The sequence below is a fragment of the Mobula birostris genome, chromosome 31, assembly GCF_030028105.1.
Source record: "Mobula birostris isolate sMobBir1 chromosome 31, sMobBir1.hap1, whole genome shotgun sequence".
Taxonomy (NCBI): Eukaryota; Metazoa; Chordata; class Chondrichthyes; order Myliobatiformes; family Myliobatidae; genus Mobula; species Mobula birostris.
The window spans coordinates 31,700,435-31,720,938 of record NC_092400.1 but is presented as its reverse complement, the minus strand read 5'-3'; the positions used below and the strand labels follow the sequence as shown (position 1 = coordinate 31,720,938).

At 39.4% G+C, this 20,504-nt stretch overlaps 1 protein-coding gene across 11 annotated transcripts in view; it reads right to left on the bottom strand.

The window, feature by feature from the left end:
• Positions 1–20,504, bottom strand: part of LOC140190944 (probable E3 ubiquitin-protein ligase HECTD4) — a 292,655-nt gene that overhangs the window by 96,634 nt on the left and 175,517 nt on the right. For all 11 annotated transcript variants that reach the window (XM_072247927.1, XM_072247930.1, XM_072247924.1 and 8 more), the window contains 10 exons: positions 19,019–19,208; positions 17,067–17,148; positions 15,032–15,234; positions 12,136–12,271; positions 8,138–8,320; positions 7,340–7,504; positions 6,557–6,726; positions 3,558–3,673; positions 2,472–2,575; positions 342–503 (listed from right to left, as the gene is read on the bottom strand). In XM_072247927.1, coding sequence (XP_072104028.1) covers positions 342–503; positions 2,472–2,575; positions 3,558–3,673; positions 6,557–6,726; positions 7,340–7,504; positions 8,138–8,320; positions 12,136–12,271; positions 15,032–15,234; positions 17,067–17,148; positions 19,019–19,208 — 1,511 coding nt within the window. The remainder of the gene's footprint in view (positions 1–341; positions 504–2,471; positions 2,576–3,557; positions 3,674–6,556; positions 6,727–7,339; positions 7,505–8,137; positions 8,321–12,135; positions 12,272–15,031; positions 15,235–17,066; positions 17,149–19,018; positions 19,209–20,504) is intronic.

Here is a 20,504-nt window from a genome sequence, read left to right as displayed (position 1 = left end):
GGACCACTCACAGAATCTTTCCTCCAAGACAACAACTTGAAAAGTGGTCACCGAGGCTCTGGCAGAGTATGGCACACACAAAAAAACTCAACTCAAGGACAATTTGAAAATAGAAATACAGATAACATTTTCAGTTGAAGACATTTATCAGAATTCTGTTGAAAGTTTAAATTTGTTTCTGATATTTTCAGTAGTTTCTTTTTATATTAACTTTATTTCCTCAGTTGAATATGCAGTTTTCAATTCATTAATTTTCCTCTACCTGTTACAGTACACTCTATGCAGTGGCTATGATTCCTACAATAGAGTGTTTGTTTTGAATACTACTGCCAGAATCGTACCTGTACAGGTATCTGTGACGTAGAATAGATGAACGTCCCACGAGGCAAACCCCCTCCTGCACTTGGATCGGCTAGGAATGTTACAGCAGTAAGATGAGATGAAAACATGCATGCACGCACTGGAGGAAAAACACGAGAGGGGGACCAGGTAATTTCTTTTGGCTGGAATAAGAAAGAATAAAATGTGAATTTCAAATTTCCTTAAAAACCAACAACAGTGAAATATATTTAATTCCTATAAAACAAAATTATACCCACAAAAGCAGCTAATCACCAAACAACAATCTGGATGAAGTCGTAAAATATACCTAAGGTTAGAAGTTCTAACAATGGCATTGTAAGTGTAAGTATTATCTGATATTGTCCAAAGTTCTACTGCCTAAAATGTGCTGGGCCGATTTTCTTTCTATACTGTGCTAATTGATGACAGCAAGTACCGTCACCTTCTGGATTCTTGGCTGAGGAGGAAATGTTAAAACAGTGGAAAACAAAAATGATTCCTGTTCCTGTGGTGCAATATCTAATAAATTTAGAATTGAGCATGGGACAATATCTAACTCTCCAGTAAGAAACAGCATTTCATCAGATGTCCCAATGATTTATACTTGTATCATTTTACAGAATTGCTTGATTTAGGTGCTTCTCAAAGTACTATGCTCCTGCATAATTAACTTCTGGAATCCTAGCTAACCAGATTAACCATTATGGTAATATAAAACAACATTGTCAATTAAGGTGAAGTGATGTAGCTCCTTTTGTTTTAAAGTAGTATAAACTTGTTAACAAGGAGTTATGTGAACATTCAAAAATTATGACATAAATCAGATTACTAAAATGAAAATAAACTAGATTATGAATTTGTTTTGACAAATAAATAAAGGTAGGCTTCAGATTATAACTTTATTCCTTGGAATGAAGGAGACTGAAGGAAAAAAGTGTATAAAATCAGGAAGGATGTAGTTACAGTATAGGCACAAACTAAACTTATGGCTTCTAGGTTTTGATATTCCCGGGAAAATAGAACAAAAAACTAGATGGCATGGGTTAAAGTGAGAAAAGGAAGATTTAAAAGGGACAGCAGGGCAACTTGCTCATGCAGCAAATGGCGTATAAAGGGAATGAGCTGGCAGAGACAGTAGTTGATGCAGCTACAATAATATTTGAAAGACATATGGATAGGGAAGATTTAGAGGGATACGGGCCAAATGCTGGTGGATGGACCTGCTTAGGCAGGCACCTTGGTCAGCAAGGATAAGTTGGGCTGAAGAACCAGCTTCCAGTCTGTACCCTATGAATCTATGTATGACTTGATGGGCCAAATGGCCTAATTCTGCTCCTATGTCTTATAGCTCAAGAGAGTGTGCTTATCTGCAGAGCTTCAGGCCATGATTGTTAAATCAAAATGCATCATCATTGGCAGCTGTGCCATTGGCTGCCTTGACTAAAACTTCCATGTAATTCCTTTACTAAAACTTCAGCTTCCTTTGTTCTTTTAAGATGCTGCTTAATCCTTAACCAAGCTTTTAATCATCTGTCTTCATGGCTATGTGGTTTGCATCAGTTGTTCTTTCAATATGGTCCTGCAAAACAGCTACCATAAACGTGCTTGATGAAGGGAAACATACTGTTGTCATATAACCCAACATCAATTTTACTTGACACCCAACGATTCCTGTTAAGATAGTGAACTATACACATTAAACTCAATGGAAAAAAAACATTAACTCATCTAAGGAGAGCACTGTGTTTGTTTCTTTCTTTAAAAATAACTTCAAGTGATTTGCTTTATGATTTAGATTTCAAATTTAACTGAATTCCTTTTTGCAAACTTCATGATACAAATCAGTGACAGCAATGACTATCTCTTTTTTATAATTTAACTTCAGTGACATGAATCCACACTCCAACCTCATTAGCTTTATTGCTATATGCAAAAGGAAGAGGAAATTTGACTTAGGCCTCCCATTGGTTTGTGCCCTACTAGGTAATTATTAGTAATCTCTTCAGGTAATAGAAAAACAAAATTTAAAACTGAGGTGGTGAGAAGAATGTTCTTTAGACTAGGGTAAACAATATGCAGTAAAAGCAATGAATAAATATGTGACCTTTAAATAATTCTTGCACTATTACCTGTCTCCTGTCAGACTGTAGAGGAGGAGGAGGAGGGCGAGCACAATCCCTATATAACATGCGCAATCTCTCACACTGAGCCTCCACCACCACCAGTCGCTCACCTGCAAGCAAAAGGGAATTTCTTCTTACAGAAGATTGTAAAGGTATCTACAATACACACAGGACAACTGCATAGTACCACTAACAATTGTCATAGGCAAGGTATCCTAATAACTCTTCGTTAGTTAATAACACACATCAAAGTTGCTGGTGAACGCAGCAGGCCAGGCAGCACCTCCAGGAAGAAGTATAGTCGACGTTTCAGGCTGAGACCCTTCGTCAGGGTCTCGGCCTGAAATGTCGACTGTACCTCTTCCTAGAGATGCTGCCTGGCCTGCTGCATTCACCAGCAACTTTGATGTGTGTTGCTTGAATTTCCAGCATCTGCAGAATTCCTCGTGTTTGCGTTAGTTAATAACACTTTGATTTTAAACTTCGGAAAAGAAATATGATAAAATTCTCAAAGAATACGAAGCAAGGAATGAATTGGTTAAATGGAGAAAACTGAAGCTTTATTTATAATTATAAGCACATTTGGGTTATTTTAATTTAACATAACAATCCTTACTGGCTAGCACAGTTAATTTCTATTTATAATAATGCAGAAAGGATTATGTGTGTTTAGGTGCAAAGCAGGTACTATTGATCAGGGGTCAAATTTCCTAGGTTTCAAGTCAAAGGACAAGCAGATCATAACTGCAAATTTGCCCTGCTTTCGGATTTTGACCCAAAATTATCATCAATTCCTTACCCCCCACACGCCCCCCCAAACTCGGACAGATGCTGCCGAACCTGCTGAGTTCCTGCAGCAGATTGTCTGTGGCTGCAAATTTGTATTCTCTTGTTTGTAATTTGTGCATGTTAATTCTATCCATTTCATTCAATTCTCAGTGGCTCTGTGCACGTGCAGTATTTGGCCAGTTAATACTAATGCAATTGCTTTACACTCCACATCCATACATACTGATTTAAAAAGGTATTTCCAAAATTACAAAGTTTGTGAATCCAATTAATTCTGTGGTAACTTGGAACAGGAAAACATACCCGGACTGCATTCCTGTGCTACCAGGTTCAGGACTTCAACTGCAGCGGGACACTGCTGAATAAATTCCTCGCAGAATAAACTATCCTCCAGTAACTGGGCCATCACTAAGCATGCTCTGTAAAACAAAAAGTTCTATCAGCTAGGTCAACGTGATCAGAACCCTTGGTTTCAATGCAGGAATAGTAAACTTAGTTTGTTTGAACACCTTTAATATAAATCACAATATTTTAAAGATATTAAGGCAAAGTTTGTTAACCAAACCCAAATGAAGAATAAACCAGTCGGCGTATTGGGCTAAGTTTTCATCGGGACTGCAGAAAGAGATCAGAAGTCACTCTGACTCCTCATCTCTTTTCTCTACTCCTGATGAAGGGTCTCGGTCCAAAACATTGACTGCTCACTCTTTTCCTTGGCCTGCTGAGTTCCTCTAGCATTTTGTGTGTATTACTTTGATTTTCAGCATCTGCAGATTTTCTCATCTGTGAAGAATAAAACATTGAATACTAAATTGTCTCACAGTACAAAAACTACCAATTGTCAATTTTCATAACAATCTTCACAAACAATATCTCCTAAAATTTACAATGTAGAGTGTGTCCTCATCACCATAACACAATACTTTAACAGTATTCATTGAATAAGTTATTGCAAACAGATAATAGTGGCAACCAGGAAAGCTAAAATCAACTCATCGAATTTGAATTCATGTCCTTGATGCACTTAATATTTCAGAGAGCTACAAGGGAGCATCATCTATCTCCTTCAGACAGCATTGTGTAGTAGGAGGCCTCAGACCTTCAAATTAATTAATTGGTTTCATAGCAGAGTGTAAGCAGGTTCCACTTACTGAACTATGATCAAATAAATCTCACCTTTAGCACAAGTTAACAAATGAAACAACCATTTTTCTTTAGTGCAACACACACAAAATGCTGGAGGAAATCAGCAGGCCAGGCAGCTTCTAAGGAAAGAGTACAGTTGATGTTTTGGCCGAAATGCTTCAGCGGAGAAAGTGCTACATATGTCCCTACACTTCCTCCCTCACTACCATTCAGGGCCCTAAAACAGTCCTTCCAGGTGAGGTGACACTTCATCTGTGAGTCTGTTGGGGTCATATACTGTGGCCGGTGTGGCCTCTTGTATATCGGTGAGACCCGACGTAGACTGGGAGACCGCTTTGCTGAACACTTATCTTCTGTCCGCCCATTCCCATATGTCTATCCATGGCCTCCTCCACTGTTGTGATGAGGCCACACTTAGGTCAGAGGAACAACACCTTATATTCCTCTTGGATAGCCTCCAACCTGTTGGCATGAACATCAATTTCTCAAACTTCTGGTAATGCCCCCTCAAGCCCTCTTTCCTTCATTATTTCCCATTCCCTTTTCCCCCTGCCCACTCATCACCTGCCTCTGGCGCTTCTCCCCCTTTTCTTCCTTCCATGGCCTTCTGTCTCTTTTACTGCAGATTTTCTTGTTTGTGATTTTTCTTTAGTGGATCGTTTACCTTAAATATCACACTTTCAGCATCCATTTTTTAAAAAACTCGCTTCTCATTTGGGAGTTTCTCCTATAACAACTCTATTTTTACGTCTTCCAGACCTACTTTTATTATTCAATACTACCCAGTCAACTCTCTTCTACTGAGTTCTATCATTCCCTTTTCATTGCTCTTAGAGCAGGGGTTCCCAACCTTTACATACGCCATGGACCCCTACAATTAACCAAGAGGTCCGTGGACCCCAGATTGGGAACCTCTGTCTTAGAGTCATATAGCATGGTAACATACTTCTCAGCCCAACTCTTCCATGCTAATACTATTTGCCTGCATTTGGCCCATACCTTTTAAAACCTACCCTTTCCATATACAGTACTTGCTCTAATGTCTTTTAAACACTCCACTGTACCTACTTTTAACACTTCCTCTGGCAGCTCATTCCAAATACCCACCACCCACTCTGTCATAAAGGACCCCTTTAAACCTTTCCTCTCTCACCTTAAACCTATGCCTCCTTCTAATTTCAGGTTCTCCTACACTGGGACAAAGTCCGTGACAATACATCTCATCCATGCCCCTCATAATTTAATAAACCTCAATGGTCAACCCTCATCCTCCTTTGCTTCAGGAAAACAGGCCCAGCCTCCCTAAAAGTTAAACCTTCCAGTCCTAGCAGCATCCTTGTGAACCTTTTTGAGCTCTTTCCTGCTTAAACCATATCTTTAATAAAATATGATGATCCGAACAGCATGCTATTTCAGGTGCAGTCTCATCAAAATTGCGTACTGCTCTCCAAAGACCTTCACCTTCTCTTTACTCCCTTTCCTAACACCCTAATAACTTGGTTTAGGTTTAACTTTTTCAAGTTTGAAAACAAGATTATGGATGAAGCATTAACTTGGTTTCACTCTCCACAGAAGCTACCTGATTAGATGAGTGAATCAGGTATTTTACATTTACCTTGATAGTTTGAGTTCAAAGACAGCTAGGAATTGAACAAAGAAATACCCAACACTCTCTTGTCATGATCATCATAAAACTCTCAGAGGTACTTCTGACTTTGTCTGAAATCTTTCAGAAATTTATGCCTTGCTGGACTAGCTTTACTAGAAATTAATTGGGATGGAAGAAACCTGAGGGGTGGTCCACTCCAAATCTAAAGTGTGAATATACTGCAAACTACAAAAATCTTCAAATTACTTCTATACAGTGACCCATCACCAATTCTGGTCCACATCTTCAACTTCATTAAAGCATCATTGGCTTATATTCAACACACAATTTCATGCATACAGGCAGAATCCAATGCTAAAGTTGCTCAAACCCTGTTCTTTCTTGTAACTGATGCTAATATTAGAACTGACATTGGATTTTTTTGTTAAGAAGAACAGCAAGCATATTGTTTGAAGTTTTAAAAAAAAGCTCTCCAAGGAACAGGGTAACAGATCTGATACAAATGCAACAAGTAAAAAATATTGCAGCCTAATCTTGGCTCCGTTACCTAGTTCTTATTTCTGCCACAAGTCGTACTACTGCCATCACGGGGGTGGAGCCATCACCTACTGCGGGGAGTGAGGTCAGAATTGAGAGACTGCCTTCCTGTGGAAGTAACATGGATTGAACTGCTTGCACTACTTTCTCAGTGATGGACAGTTTATGCAACGGCAAAGCCTATAAAATAGAGAAGATCAAATATAAATATTAAGCATTCATGATATGTATTGTACCTTACATTACTAGGGATTTTAAACCTATTTTGGATCTACACTTTGCTTACATTACTCTCCTATGTTTTGACAGCACACAGCTAATTGCAAATTGGTTTGCAGGAAACAAACAATATTTTTTAAATCAATATTGAATTCCTCAACTTCAGATAACTTCTTTCTTTCTGTGTGTATCAAAATTGGCCATTTTATATGCCATTTCACTCTTTTTTACTTTTCTTTGTACATTCTGATCAGCTGGGCATATCCCTAGTCTAAACAGTATCACCCAAACTTCATAACATAGGCAGCATAGGCAGTGTGAAACAGTGGTAATGTTTTAAATGGAAGACCCTTGCCGAATTTTCCCAGATTTGAAAGGCCTTAAATTCGGTTCTCTATCCATAGATGCTCTATAATCTGCTGAGAGTTTGCAACTTTTTTTAAAATTTCAGATTTCCAGAACCTGCATTGTCTTTTGAATTTCAGCAAATAGCTTATTTCTGGATCAATAATGGTACAAGGAAATGTTCAAAACCAGTACATTAGTATCTTAAAATTTTCTGTAGACCACTCACCTCACATCGTGGAGTACACAGTCTTGATAATGGAACAGTTACTGTGTCTGATGCTTTTGAAGCCTTTCGACAACTAGATAAAGGGAGCCGGACTGTGGCAATTCCTTCTTGCTCATTAATGGAGGTCACCACTCCAATGCTTCCTGATATCCCCTTCCCTGAAATCTAGCAGGGAAAATTGGCTCATGTTCACAAACCAAAGCACTTTTTAGAAGAATAATGCCGACATTAAAAAACATAGCTTTATTTTACAAGAATAGTACTCTAAGTTACAGCTCAAATTCAGACCAGGTTGCACAATCACTTGACAAGAGATTTTCCTTTTCTCTGTCCATCCCCACATACAAATTATCTAATTTAGAAACTCTTCCTATATCCATCTGCTCTCCCCACCCAAAGGAACAGTAATAAGCAATTCAGTACCCTGAGACTGTTCCACTATTCACTGAATTGCCCAAATATTGACCCCAATTACAGATCTGTCTGACTTGCCATCCTGGCACTTACCTGCAACATTTTCTCTCAACATGGCTTTTCAGCAGCTGGCAATAACGGACTAAAATCAAGTCCAAAAAACCAGACAAGTTTGTGAAGCCAGATCCTAACAACGAGACCCTGAGAAACCTTAACAGGTGGTTAAGCCACACCCTGGGACAGAACATTCTGGCAGAACTCCAAATATCTATCAACATTTGATAGATATGTATCAACATTTACAAAACACTCAAAATAATAATTCTATGTATATACTCCTCATAACTTAACTTTACACACAGGAATGGCAAAAAATGAGAATACCTGCACTTCAGATCCTATTTTAATGGTTTCTTTGAAGCCACCAAGTGCACAGAGTGCAGCTACTGCTTGCCGTCCAATAGCTTGTAGTTTTGCCAACTTTCTCCCGCTGCTACTTCCATTCTCCAAGACGCTCTCCGCATATTTACCAAGCTGAGGGATATACATCAATGCTCGAGAAAGTACCTGCCAATTGGAGGAAATGACTCCAGTTAACTTTTCAGAAAGGAAATGTACAATATCTTTAGCATAACAAAACATCCCAAGGAACATAATTATATTCTCGGGAAAAGTTACGAAGATGGTTCTGAATTAAGAGAGAGTTAGTATTTTTAGAGAAAACATGGCTTAAAGTGCAAATGCAAGGGGTAGGCATGACATGGTCCAGGCAAAGGTACTGAACCACGAGGACAAACGGCGGGTATCGAAGGCAGTGGAGTTGGTGGGGGGGGGGGGGGCGGCGGTGGAAAATCACAGGGTGCCTGGACGAAATGGGATCTTCCTAAGTGTAAGATTACTTGGGCAGAGCTTTGGAGACTGGAGCCCTTCTGCATTTCTTCCTCCTGCGGTCTGTGTATGACATTCTCCCTACACCATTACATCTGCACACATGGGGGCTGAGAGAGGACCCAAACTGTAAGCTTTGTGGTCAGTGGGGTTCACTGGCACACACACTGTCATGATGCAAAACATCTTTAACACATGGACGGTACAGGTGGCACAACAAGGTCCAGCTGTCCCTTGCTGACATACTGGAGCGGGAGAGGTGTAAAAAGAGACCAGCTGGCAGAGAGGCAAACAGGGCAGTAATTTTCCTCAAAGAGAAGTTCACACTAGTCATATCAAAGTGGCCTAAATCCAATCTGCTGCAAACTGCCAAATCATGGGAGGTGAGTGTCCATGTGAAGGAAGCTGCAGTTCCCAGAGGTGATGCAAACCACATTTTGACCAGACATTGTACTGTGGTCCACTGAAGACAAGGGAGGCTCACTAGAGGAAAGCCCTTAAGTACCAACCCTTAGTCCAGGAATGCAGGGACAGAGGATGGCAGACCTGGCTATTCCCAGTGGATAACGGCTGTAGAAGGGTCCTGGCAAGGTCAGCATGGAGGTCGCTGTCTGTACCTTGATGAAAAGCGCAAGAGCTAAGCAGCATGCTGGATAGCAGAGGAAGCAGGAGAGTCTCTTATTGGATATGGAGCAGGCAAGAGAAGTTGAGCTGGAAGTCAGGAGCAGATGGGCAGTGAGTTGGCCAAAACTGCTGACCCGCCAACTGGACAGTATAGTGGTTAAGGGTCAAAACTCTCTCGGAAGATTGGGAACCATCTGATGACATCGGCTCCTGGCCAAAGGCTATGGTTACCTCATCAGGTAACTGAAGAGAACACCCAGTGTATGGAGCAAGTGTCAGTGACTGCAGAGTGGAAGGAGAGGATTGTAGAAAGCAAGTCATAGACTTGGAAAAGTTGCGATTTTGTGGAGAAGATGAGTCTGGTGATGATGGCAGTGAGAGTGATGAATATGGAGGTAATAAAGACTCAAAGCATAAGGAATAAGTGGTAAATTTAATAGGGTAACACACATAGATGCTGCAATGAGGGAAATAGGCATTGTTGGATTCTTTATGATCTTTAGAACTTAGTCCAGGATTGAATAGGTATTTTGGAAATGGAGGGATCAAGTTCGAAACATAAAAGATGAGCTGCAAGAAATTCTGTCTCACCTTTTATGCTGCCTGTGGAGCTAATATATTTACTAATGCAGATTGAAGGGTATTTGTGGAGAGATAAAGCTGAGCATCATTGGTATACAAACGAAAACTATTTTCAAATAATGCGTCAGCAGACAAAGTAAAGATAAATAATGAAATGGGTTCAAGAATTGGAAATGTCAGTACACAAGGGTACAAATGAGGAAAACATTTTTAATCACAAATGGAAATATTTTGGAGTTCTATGCCTTTAGAAACACTATGGTCTAGAACTTTACCCTACGCCTATCAAGAGTCAACCCAAATCATGATGAAGGTGATCAACTCCCAGCTGAGCTTCAGGTTCTTTAATTGCAGCTTTTCTGCCACAAGAATACAAGTGCTCAGATACCTATGTATAACTGCGAAAGAATAAAGTGAATATCAAAATGTTAAATTCAGGACTACAAGAAACTCCTATGCCAAATTAACCAGTGGATTCTGATTAACTGGGACACACCAGGACTAGTACATTTTGGCCCAATTAAGCGGTTGCAAGTTACATGGAAATAGTTAGAAAGACAAACTGAGTAACAAATTATGTATTTAAATGTAATACAGAAAAAAATTAGAACACTAACAATAGTACTACACTACCATAAAACTATGTATTAGTTCCTAATTGTTATTGATGGAGGAATTCATCCAGTATACACAACAAACAAAATCAATGCAGACACCTACTACAGATAATGACTGCCTTCATACAATGCTATTGACAATTGCATCCTCCAAATCTTCATTTGCATTGCAATATTCAAAATAATTGTCGATATTTTCAAATTCTTCATAGTGAAATTGCTTGATTTTCACTCTGCTGTTTCTAGCATCTTCAAGCTTGAATGCTTGAAACTGCAATGCGCAAAGCAGTTCGGAATCGTCTTACTTCCTGCCAACTATCAGTGACAAAAATCACTGCTCTTTGTACTCAAACATATGCATCTGATGCTATTTAAAAATTGATCGCTATAAGCACAGTGTAGTATTGAACAGCCATACAAGTACACGGGACTGACACTAGTTAGAAATTGTTCGCCAACAGTCTCCTGTCCCAACTGAGCGGCATGGTGTCCCAAATAAATGGAGAAAAGGTCAGTGTTCTCAATTAATTTCTTTTCTTTAAGAGTTGTCCCAAATAAGTGGCTGCTCAGTTAACCAGAATCCACTGTACCTTAAAATCAAAAGTCAGAACTACAGTACAAATTGACTGTAACTCATCATTAAGCAAGAATTTTAGAACAAAATTTCTGTAATTGGTTTCAAAGCTACCAAGAATTATGATAAATTCAGTAGAAATACAGTTGTCCACTTTAATGGAAATCTCCTGGGAAAAAATATGGAAATTCACTAATAACTAAAAGCTTCCCTTTATTTAACCTGACGTGTTATGTCTTTTTAGCTTCTGTATGATCCATTTTAATTAGTCAGTCATACTCTGAACATATACAAACACAACTTTTCTTGAAAAAAACAGTACTAGGAAGCAGACACGTGGGGAGGCTGTCCCTCATTACTTTTTAAATCTATAGTTAAATATAATTGATCAATTGATAAATCTGCAGATGAACCTGAAGTTGATGGCACAGCAAACAGCAAAGAAGTTGTCTATGAGAGCAGAATCCTTGAAGTATTAAAACTCCTTATGTCAATTTCAAACCACAGTCAAACTCTGATAATCTGTCATCTGAATGGTCGCGAATCCCAGTGGTTTGGCATCTGTCTTGGTGCTGATTCCTGTGTTCCGTACAAATTCACTTGGGTGCCAGTTCATGACCTCAACCCTAGCTCCAGTGCTCCCCCCGAAACTGCCTGGGCCTGTTTCCCCTCACTCATTTGAAACTAATCAGGTTCACTGAAAGATTTTTTTGGACCACTCTATTATATAAAATGTTTAAGTAGTATTAGGGCTTCAAATAGCACCCAATAGTCTAGAAAATCTGGACATCCTTCACTACCAAAGTTCTAAGCATGTCACATTAACAGAATTCTACTGTATTTGTCCAAGCTGAAGTAAATAACTGAATTTCTGAGTGGAAAAATATCTTTGCAGAATATGAATATTCTGGAGTTCAGAAATTATTTTAACTGCTCTTCCTCACTGTATGTCACTTTAAACCATGAATCCTAAAGATGCAAGGCAATTTGTGATAAGAGTCAAAATCAGCCATAGCCTAATAATCCTGGTTCCAACAGCAAGGATCTACATACTTTTGGAATTGTTTTCCTCCTGAAGCATGCATTTGTTTTATTACCTTTTCTGCTGTAGTGGTCCATATCTGAGCCGTGCTGAACTCGGGAGCCATCAGCAAGTTGTGCAACAGAGCAATCACCTCTGCTGCCATGCTGTTTGCTACGTGACCACTGATAAAGGGTCGGACTGGGTCTGTCCTAATGGAAAAGATCAAAGAGCCAATTAAATGATGGAAATCTACAAAGATTCAAGACCTTATGAAACAGGAGCAGAATTAGGGCATTTGGCCCATCAATTCTGCTCCACCATTTCGTCATAGCTGATCTAGTTATCCACAGATTCACCACTCTCTGGCTAAAAAAAATTCCTCCTCATCCCCATCCTAAAAGGATGCCCCTCTATTCTGAGGCTGTGTCACTCCCACCATAGGAAACCTCCACTCCACATCCACTCTCTCAAGGCCTTTCACCATTTGATAGGTTTCAATGAGGTTGTCCCTCATTCTTCTGAATTCTAGTGAATATAGACTCAGAGTCATCAAACACTCTTCATTCCATTCAATCCCGGAATCATTTTTGTGAACCTCCTCTGAAGCCTCTCCAGTTTCAGCACATCTTTTCGAAGATAAGGTGCCCAAGTGCCCAAACCTGCTCACAATACTCCAAGTGATGCCTCACCAGTGCTTTATAAAGTCTTAACATTACATCCTTGCTTTTATATTCTAGTCCTCTTGAAATGAGTGGTAAACATTGCATTTGCCTTCCTTGCCACAGACTCAACCTGCAAATTAACCTTTAAGAAATCCTGCACAAGGACTCCCAAGTCCCTTTGCACCTCAGTTTTTTGTATTTTCTCTCCATTTAGTAAATAGTCAACCCTTTTGTTTCTTCTACCAAAGTACATGACCCAACAATGTATTCCATCTGTCATTTCTTTGCCCATTCTCCTAATCTGTCTAAGTCCTTCTGTAGTCTCCTTACTTCCTCATAACTACCTGCCCTCCACCTATCTTTATATCACCGGCAAACTTTGCAACAAACCCATCAATTCCATCATCCAAGTCGCTGACATGTAATGTGAAAAGAATCGGTCCCAAAACAGACCCCTGTGGAACACCACTAGTCACTGGCAGCCAACCAGAAAAGGCTCCCTTTAGTCCCACTCTTCGCCTGTTGCCAGTCAGCCACTGCTTTATCCCTGCTAGAATATACTCTTGTTTTACAGTTAATAGAAAGGAAACCAAAGGTTAAAGCTGCTCATAACTTCCTTTTAACCAAGTTGCACAGTGCTTCAATTTTCATCCAATTATTAATGATAGAAATGCTCATTATCTTTGGTCAATCTCAGATCCTGATCAAGTTGACTTCATTTGGAATATCAAATGTTTTTGGATGGAAAACTTCAATTTTTAATCACTTATTGAATCAATTCATATGAATTCAGGAGCAGAAACTATCATTACAGTTTTAATTCCAAATTGCCGGAACAGTCCAATGCCTTGCCAGAAAACAATTTCCATTCCAAAATGTTGCGTTGAAACTTGTGTCAGCATAGGATGCCACAGTTTGTTTGATTGAAAATTTCCAGTTATAGCAGGTGTTATTTTAATGTGCCTCTTGTCCATCCAAGTGGACTCGCTGGCTATGAGCAGCCTTATCCTGTAAAACACTGACTACATACTCCAAGTCACAATGAAGCATAGCTGTTCAGTTATTGCACTGTGAAGATATCTGCCCAGGCTTTTTTCAAGGACTTGAGATGTAGGAGTAGGTGTCAGATTTGTGTCCAAAGAGAAAGTCTTGAAAGCCCGAGTTGCTGCTCTGTACTTCACTGCATCCAGTTTATTGGGAGGAAGGGCGGCTGATAACTAAAGAACTCAATTTCATACAAAGTGGTTGTGCATTGTTAGGCTTTATTTGATGTCTGAGATGTAGATAGGAGCATAACATATACCTTCTGGGACCAAAGATCTGATTGGAATACAGATTACAGAAAGTTCTGCAATCAGTTATACCACTTAAAATGCGAATGATGTTCATTCGCTTCCATATTGTTAATGTAGTCTTAACAAATAGCCAAGGATCGCTGAAGGTGAGTGTTAAACTGTGACACACCTTTTTGTCAAAGCAGCTACAGTTGAAGTTACTATGTGCCTTGCTGTCATCAAGATGGGAAGTGAAAAGGTGGTTTTAGTTTGACAATCTCCGCTCATGGAAGCAGTCAGCCACTGTTGGCAAGTCATAGTCAGTGTGGTTTCAAGATCCTTAAAAGATTTTGCCTCCATGTTTAAAACATTATTGTTGATACAGATAAATTCCTGTCACATGCAACAGTACCATTCTGTGGGAGAGCACTGCTGAGTGTTCTCAGCTTACTATATTTGTCATCATTCCTCAATTTTCCCTTGTACCCAAGTCAATCGAGTTTTGATTCCACCCTTAACACTAAATCACAATAACATGATTTATTTTGCTTTCATTACAATGTTCCTGGTTTATGCTACCTGTGAAAACTAGCTACAACTAGCTTCGACATTCAAGTTTAGCTGAGATTCAACTAATTTAATAACTCAATGATTTTTAACAGCTCTTCTCATTATTACCATTAGGGAGGAGGTAGATGGTACAACAGTCTGAAGACACGCACACTAAGTTTTTAGAAACAGCTTTTTCCCCTCCGCCATCAAATTTCTGAATGGTCCATGAAAACATGAACACAACCTTGCGATTGTATTCTCATTTGCACTATACATTTACTTTTTTATCTACGTATTTCTTATTGAAAAATAGTCATTTTATGTATCTCACTGCACTGCTACCGTAAAATAACAAATTTCACAACATACTACATGTCAGTGATAATAAACCCGATTTGGAAAAGGTAGAAGAGTCTAATTTTGCCCCACATCAAGAAAACACCTCACCTTTATTTCTCTTTTCCCTCTTACTGTTTCGTACCTGGCAAGTTCTGCATTTTTCTCTCTGCAAATGGACGTCTGAGCAGTCTTTTTCTTATCGCCAGTTGTCAGTCCACTAATAGCCTCCTGAGCAGCAACATCCACTGGTGGTCCCACACTGACAATTAGCCCTGACTGTGCCCATTTGGTCGCCTTGCGCAAGGCTGCAGCTGCCTCTTCTGTGATAACTTCACAGTATCCACTCTGCAAACCAAAGACACCATTAAACAATATTTTTGCCAATGCTTCAACAAACACGATTTTTTTCCATGATTTATGGCATTATCAATGATAAGTCAGAAGATATGGTATAACAAGTATGCAGTCATTTATAATACAATATTAATTCATGGTGCCTTCAACCATAAACTTGTAATTCCCCAAAAAGAAACTTTCTTTTTGTTTTTATTATCTGCAAAGCATTTTATTCTTGTGTTTATTTTTCTTTCATGATCAAACTTCAATGTCCTTTATTATCCAAGGTTCACTAATCTAGCCATTTTTGCCTTTCATCCTTACTGGAAGACGTCGGCCCTGAACTCTTAGTAAGTCTGTTTTAAAGGATTCCCATTTAGCAGCTATTATTTTACCACAAGCATCTGCTCCCAAACTTTCTTACATTATTGAAAGTAGCCTTCTCCCAATTCAAGACCATATCCCTCTCCACAAGTAACTTGAAACTGGCAGAATGGCACTTACTTTTCCCAAAGTGTTGCCTCTCAGATACTTCCCACCCACTTTGTTTCATGTACTAAGAAAAAATTCCCTGTTTCTAGTAGAATTCCACATAACCATCTCAAGAATTTTCTTGGACATACATCCATGTGTATCAGCCTAACATTGACACATATATGTATTATGTGAATCATATAACTGACAATATTTAATGTGTCAATATAAGGCAATCCCCATCAACACTGGAAAATTTAAAATTTCCTATCACTATAACATGATTGCTCTTGCATCTTCTTGCACTTTGCTCCCATATCTGATTCTCTAATCCAGGGGTTCCCACCTTTTTTTTTTAAATGTCAAGGACCCCTACCATTAAGCAAGGGGTCAGTGGACTCCAGGTTGGGAACTCTATAGTACATCCCCAGCAAAATGGCTAGTTCTCTTTTATTCCAAAGTTCTACCCATATCAGCTCATTGGATGATTCCTCCAGGCTCCAGAATATCATCTTTAAGAACTGCCATTATGTTCTCCCTTATCAGTGTGTGACTCCCCTTCATTTGTGTTCTCTTTGCCATAGCAAAAACTTGTATACCAAGGAACATTAAGCTTCCAATCCTGTCTTTCCCTAAACCATGCTTCTAAGATTGCAATAATATCATAATTCTACATGCAATCGATGCTCTAAACTCATCTGACTTACAGCTAAAACCAAGGAAAATAAAGTAACTTCTTGTGGCATGCTAATAAAATCACTAAAATGAACTAGCACCATTAGAGTTATTTTTGGGTTTAGGACATATGCATTTAGCAACTGACTTTGGCTACGAGTCTTCACTTCAGAAAATGGATTGTATTGTGTATTTAATTTGAAGTGCAGCTCTGAACAATGGGTTCCAAAAAACTGTGAATTCTAGACCAGACAATGCTGATTAAAATTTATTTGGATGCCTGCGGTGTGGATACGAATCAGGAGTTGTGAAGGTTGTATGTGGTTTCAAAAAAAAGCACTGTCCATACATTGTAAATATGGAGTTGTCCTTTCATGTTTGGCTCAAAATATTGAGCCTCATGTTGGGCCAGGAGACCTTTCCACCAAAAGCATCTCTACATGATGTCTGCTGTACCTTGTTTTCTCAAATAAAGAAGTTGCTTTGTATCTACCAGTAATTTTCTCTGGTGACTAGGTTAATGCAACAACAAGCACAAGAGAGTATTTTTTTTCTCCTGCCAAAGATCTTGCTGAGGCCACACTGAACCAGAGACTTCAGAGAGACAGGTTCAACTTTCAGTCTGTGCAAATGGTGCAGTCATCAGTATACTGTAACAACTTAACTAAACTGATCTTCATACAATTCCTTACTTTAGTCATATCTCGATCCATCTTTACTACTTTCTCCATGTTGGCTCCAGTGCCCAGTCGGAAAGGACGTCCTTCTGAACTACTGCAAAAGAATGGACAAGATTATTACATGATAGTGCAAGTAAACCTTATTTTACAGCTGTACTGTCATCTTACTGAACACAATTTCTTTCCTTTGCACAACAAAGGAAATTATTCAGCACATCTAAAATTACACTGGACTGGCAGTAAGTAATAACTTTAACTGTTACTAAATTAGCCTCAACTAACTCAAAAACACGAGGGATTCTACAGACGTTGGAAATCTTGAGCATCACGAAGTGCTGGAGGAACTCAGTAAATCAGTCAGCATCTATGGAGAGGAATAAACAGCTGATGTTTTGAGCCAAGACCCTCCATCAGGACTAGAAAGGAAGGGAGAAGAAGCTAGAACGTGGGGGTGAGTGAGGAAAGAAGGAAGGTTGACAAGCTTGCAGGTGATAGGTGAAACCAGGTGAGGGAAGGTGCAATGAAACAAGAGTCTAGGAGCTGATAGATGGAAGAAGGAATCTGATAAGAAAGTATAATGGACCATGGAAGAAAGAGGAAGAGGAGGGGCACCAGAGGGAAGTGATGGGCAGGTGAGGAGTAGAGAAGGGGAGAGAGGGAACCAGAATGAGGAATGAAAAAGAGAGAAGGGCATGGAGAGAGAAATTATCAGAAGTTAGAGAAATCGATGTTCATGCCATCATGATGGAGGCTGCCCAGATGAAATATGAGGTGTTGCTCCTCTAACTTGACTGTGGCCTTGTCATGGCAGTATGAGGGCGGGGGGTGGTGGGCTATGGACCAATATGTCAGAATGGGAATGGGAAGTAAAATTGAAATGACTGGCTGCTGGGAAACCCCACTGGAAAATGCCAGATAGAGCAGAGGTGCTCAATGAAGCAGCCCTCCGATCTACATCTGATCTCCCATCTCACTCTGGATTGTGGTGTTAGACAAACTTTATACCCATACCAGTGGTGGCCGCCAAATTAAATGCAACTCCATTCATTTAATAGGTTGGCTGCTTTTGATTTAAAAAATGTAGATTATTTTTAAAACTTCATTTTAATTCACAGCAATTTTTAAAATATAATTTATTTTTCCTGATTTTTAAATATTAAGTACTACTTAAAAGTTCAAATGCATTTAGCAGCAGCAAGCTGCCTAAAGACCAATTAGACACTGTGGGAAGCATGGTCTGAGACCTAGTTGCAATTTCATGCTGCTCTTTCTTGCTGGATGGCCAAGGCAGTCAAGACTTGAATTGATTGAATTGATTTTATTTCTTACATCCTTCATATACATGAGTAAAATTCTTTACATCTCCGTCCAAATATGCAATGTGCAATTTATAGTAATTTATAATAAATAGTTTGACTGGTCTTGCTGGGTCACAAAGGGAAATATGTCCACTAAGCTATGAATAGCTGAGTGGGAAATGACCTAGATATCGATCAATCAAATAACTTGATTCAAAGTTAGGAGCAATATTATTAACTCATCTGTGATCAGGTACAAGCTACAGCACTGCCTACATTCCAACAATGGTCTCTAGGAAGTTAACAGATGTGAGCTGGGGCAGTTTTAGGGACAAGCCAAATGAGCTCCCACTTAGGTAGAAAAAAATCCACAAGATACCAATGATTCTTTCTGGAAATCAACTTTAATCAAGGCAATCATCTTTGATTTTGAGATTGACATTCTGTGTTAAATTAAATAGAAATAGAATACTTTTGCAATTAAGTGGTGATTTAATTGCAGCCTTTGCCACTAATCTCAACTACACTGCCTGCCTGTCTGATATTCTGGTCTAAGCAATGGGAAACCTCTGCAGGAAATACTCTAGTCAAAGCCAACACAGCATATTACAAAATATTCAGGAGCAAGGCGAAAATAGTAGGAAATGAGAAGACTTGTGCACTTACCTTAGTAATGGCTGTAGAACTTCATGGGATGATTGATCTTCACGTTTATGAATTAAGATTGAGAGCTTGCCATCAATTGCCTCACTTTCCTCTCCACTATCTTTGTCTGCTTTCATTGAGTTTTTTGGGCTTGATTTTGCAAAAGAACCACCGGCTTCTGATGTGCTTGGAGACAGCACAGTTTGACACCCTGCAGTGTTAAATGTTCAGATTCTGAAATATATTGTTCCATTCATAAGCATATCATTATTGTTCTACTGATTTGTCAGCTTTTCCACTATTTAAGACCCATTCCATGAATTATCTACTAACTCCATGAATTAACCATTAAGAATTCAATGTCAGTTTTGAATGCCTCATCAACACCCATCAAGAAATATGTAAGCTCTGCTATGGACTGTCCCAAGTCCGCCTGCGAAAGGAGGATGGTTGGACATGGGCTCTCAACCCCATTCTGTAAAAACCCAGAGTAACAGAAATGCCAACAGAAGTTCCAAAGATCTCATTCCTGGGAGAGGAAGAAACTTGAAAGATGGGCTACACTTGGGGATAACTTGAAAGACTGGCCGAAGACAGAAGTCTCTGACAAACTGCTGCCAGCGGCTTGTGCCCCACTAGGGGTGATGGGCTTAAGCAGTTGTTAACATTTTATCTTTACGAAGCACTCGTATCTGTTCAATCTCAGCTAGAATTAAGAGGATTGTTGCAAAAGCTTGCTTCAGCACATTTGATGTGCTAAGAGGAGAAATGTGCCCCAATTTGCATTTTATAAACCACTGCAAGTTCTGTATAGACAAACAACACCCCCTTGTAGGATAGGCCTCAATTATAAAACCCCTCATACATTACTGAACTACCAGCCTGTCTCAAGAACGGTGGCTGCATTGATAGTGAATAAATGCTGATTCTGAAGCTCAACAAGAAAAATAAGAAAACAATTCTTTTTAGGTAAGCAACACACCAAGTCCCCTGCACTGTGGAACCTGCATCCAGGCCAAAGCCCTCTGTACCCTTCCCATCCATGTTATCTGTTCTAAGTTCTCTTAAATGTTGAAATCAAATCCACATCCACCACTTCCACAGGCAGCTCCTTCCACACTCACACCACCCTCTGAATGTAGTTACCCCTCATGTTCCCTTTAAACATTTCACCTTTCGCCCTTAACCCATGACCACTGGTTCTAGTCACCTCAGTGGAAAAAAAAAGCCTGCTTGCATTTACCCGATCTATGCCCCTATAATTTTGTATACCTCTATCAAATCTCAGCTGCTGCTCCTATGCTCCAGGGAATGAAGCCCTCACCTATCTTATTTTTCTTTGTATAATTAACCAATTTCCCTTCACCCCAGATTCCCTTGCCATTTCTTTTTTACTCTACTGTACTTTTTGTTTCTGTTGTTGGTTTTCTCCCTCAGGTCATCATGCTTAGCTTTCTATCAACCTGTTTAAATACTACTCAATCTAGAAAGAATGTTTTTACTCTAA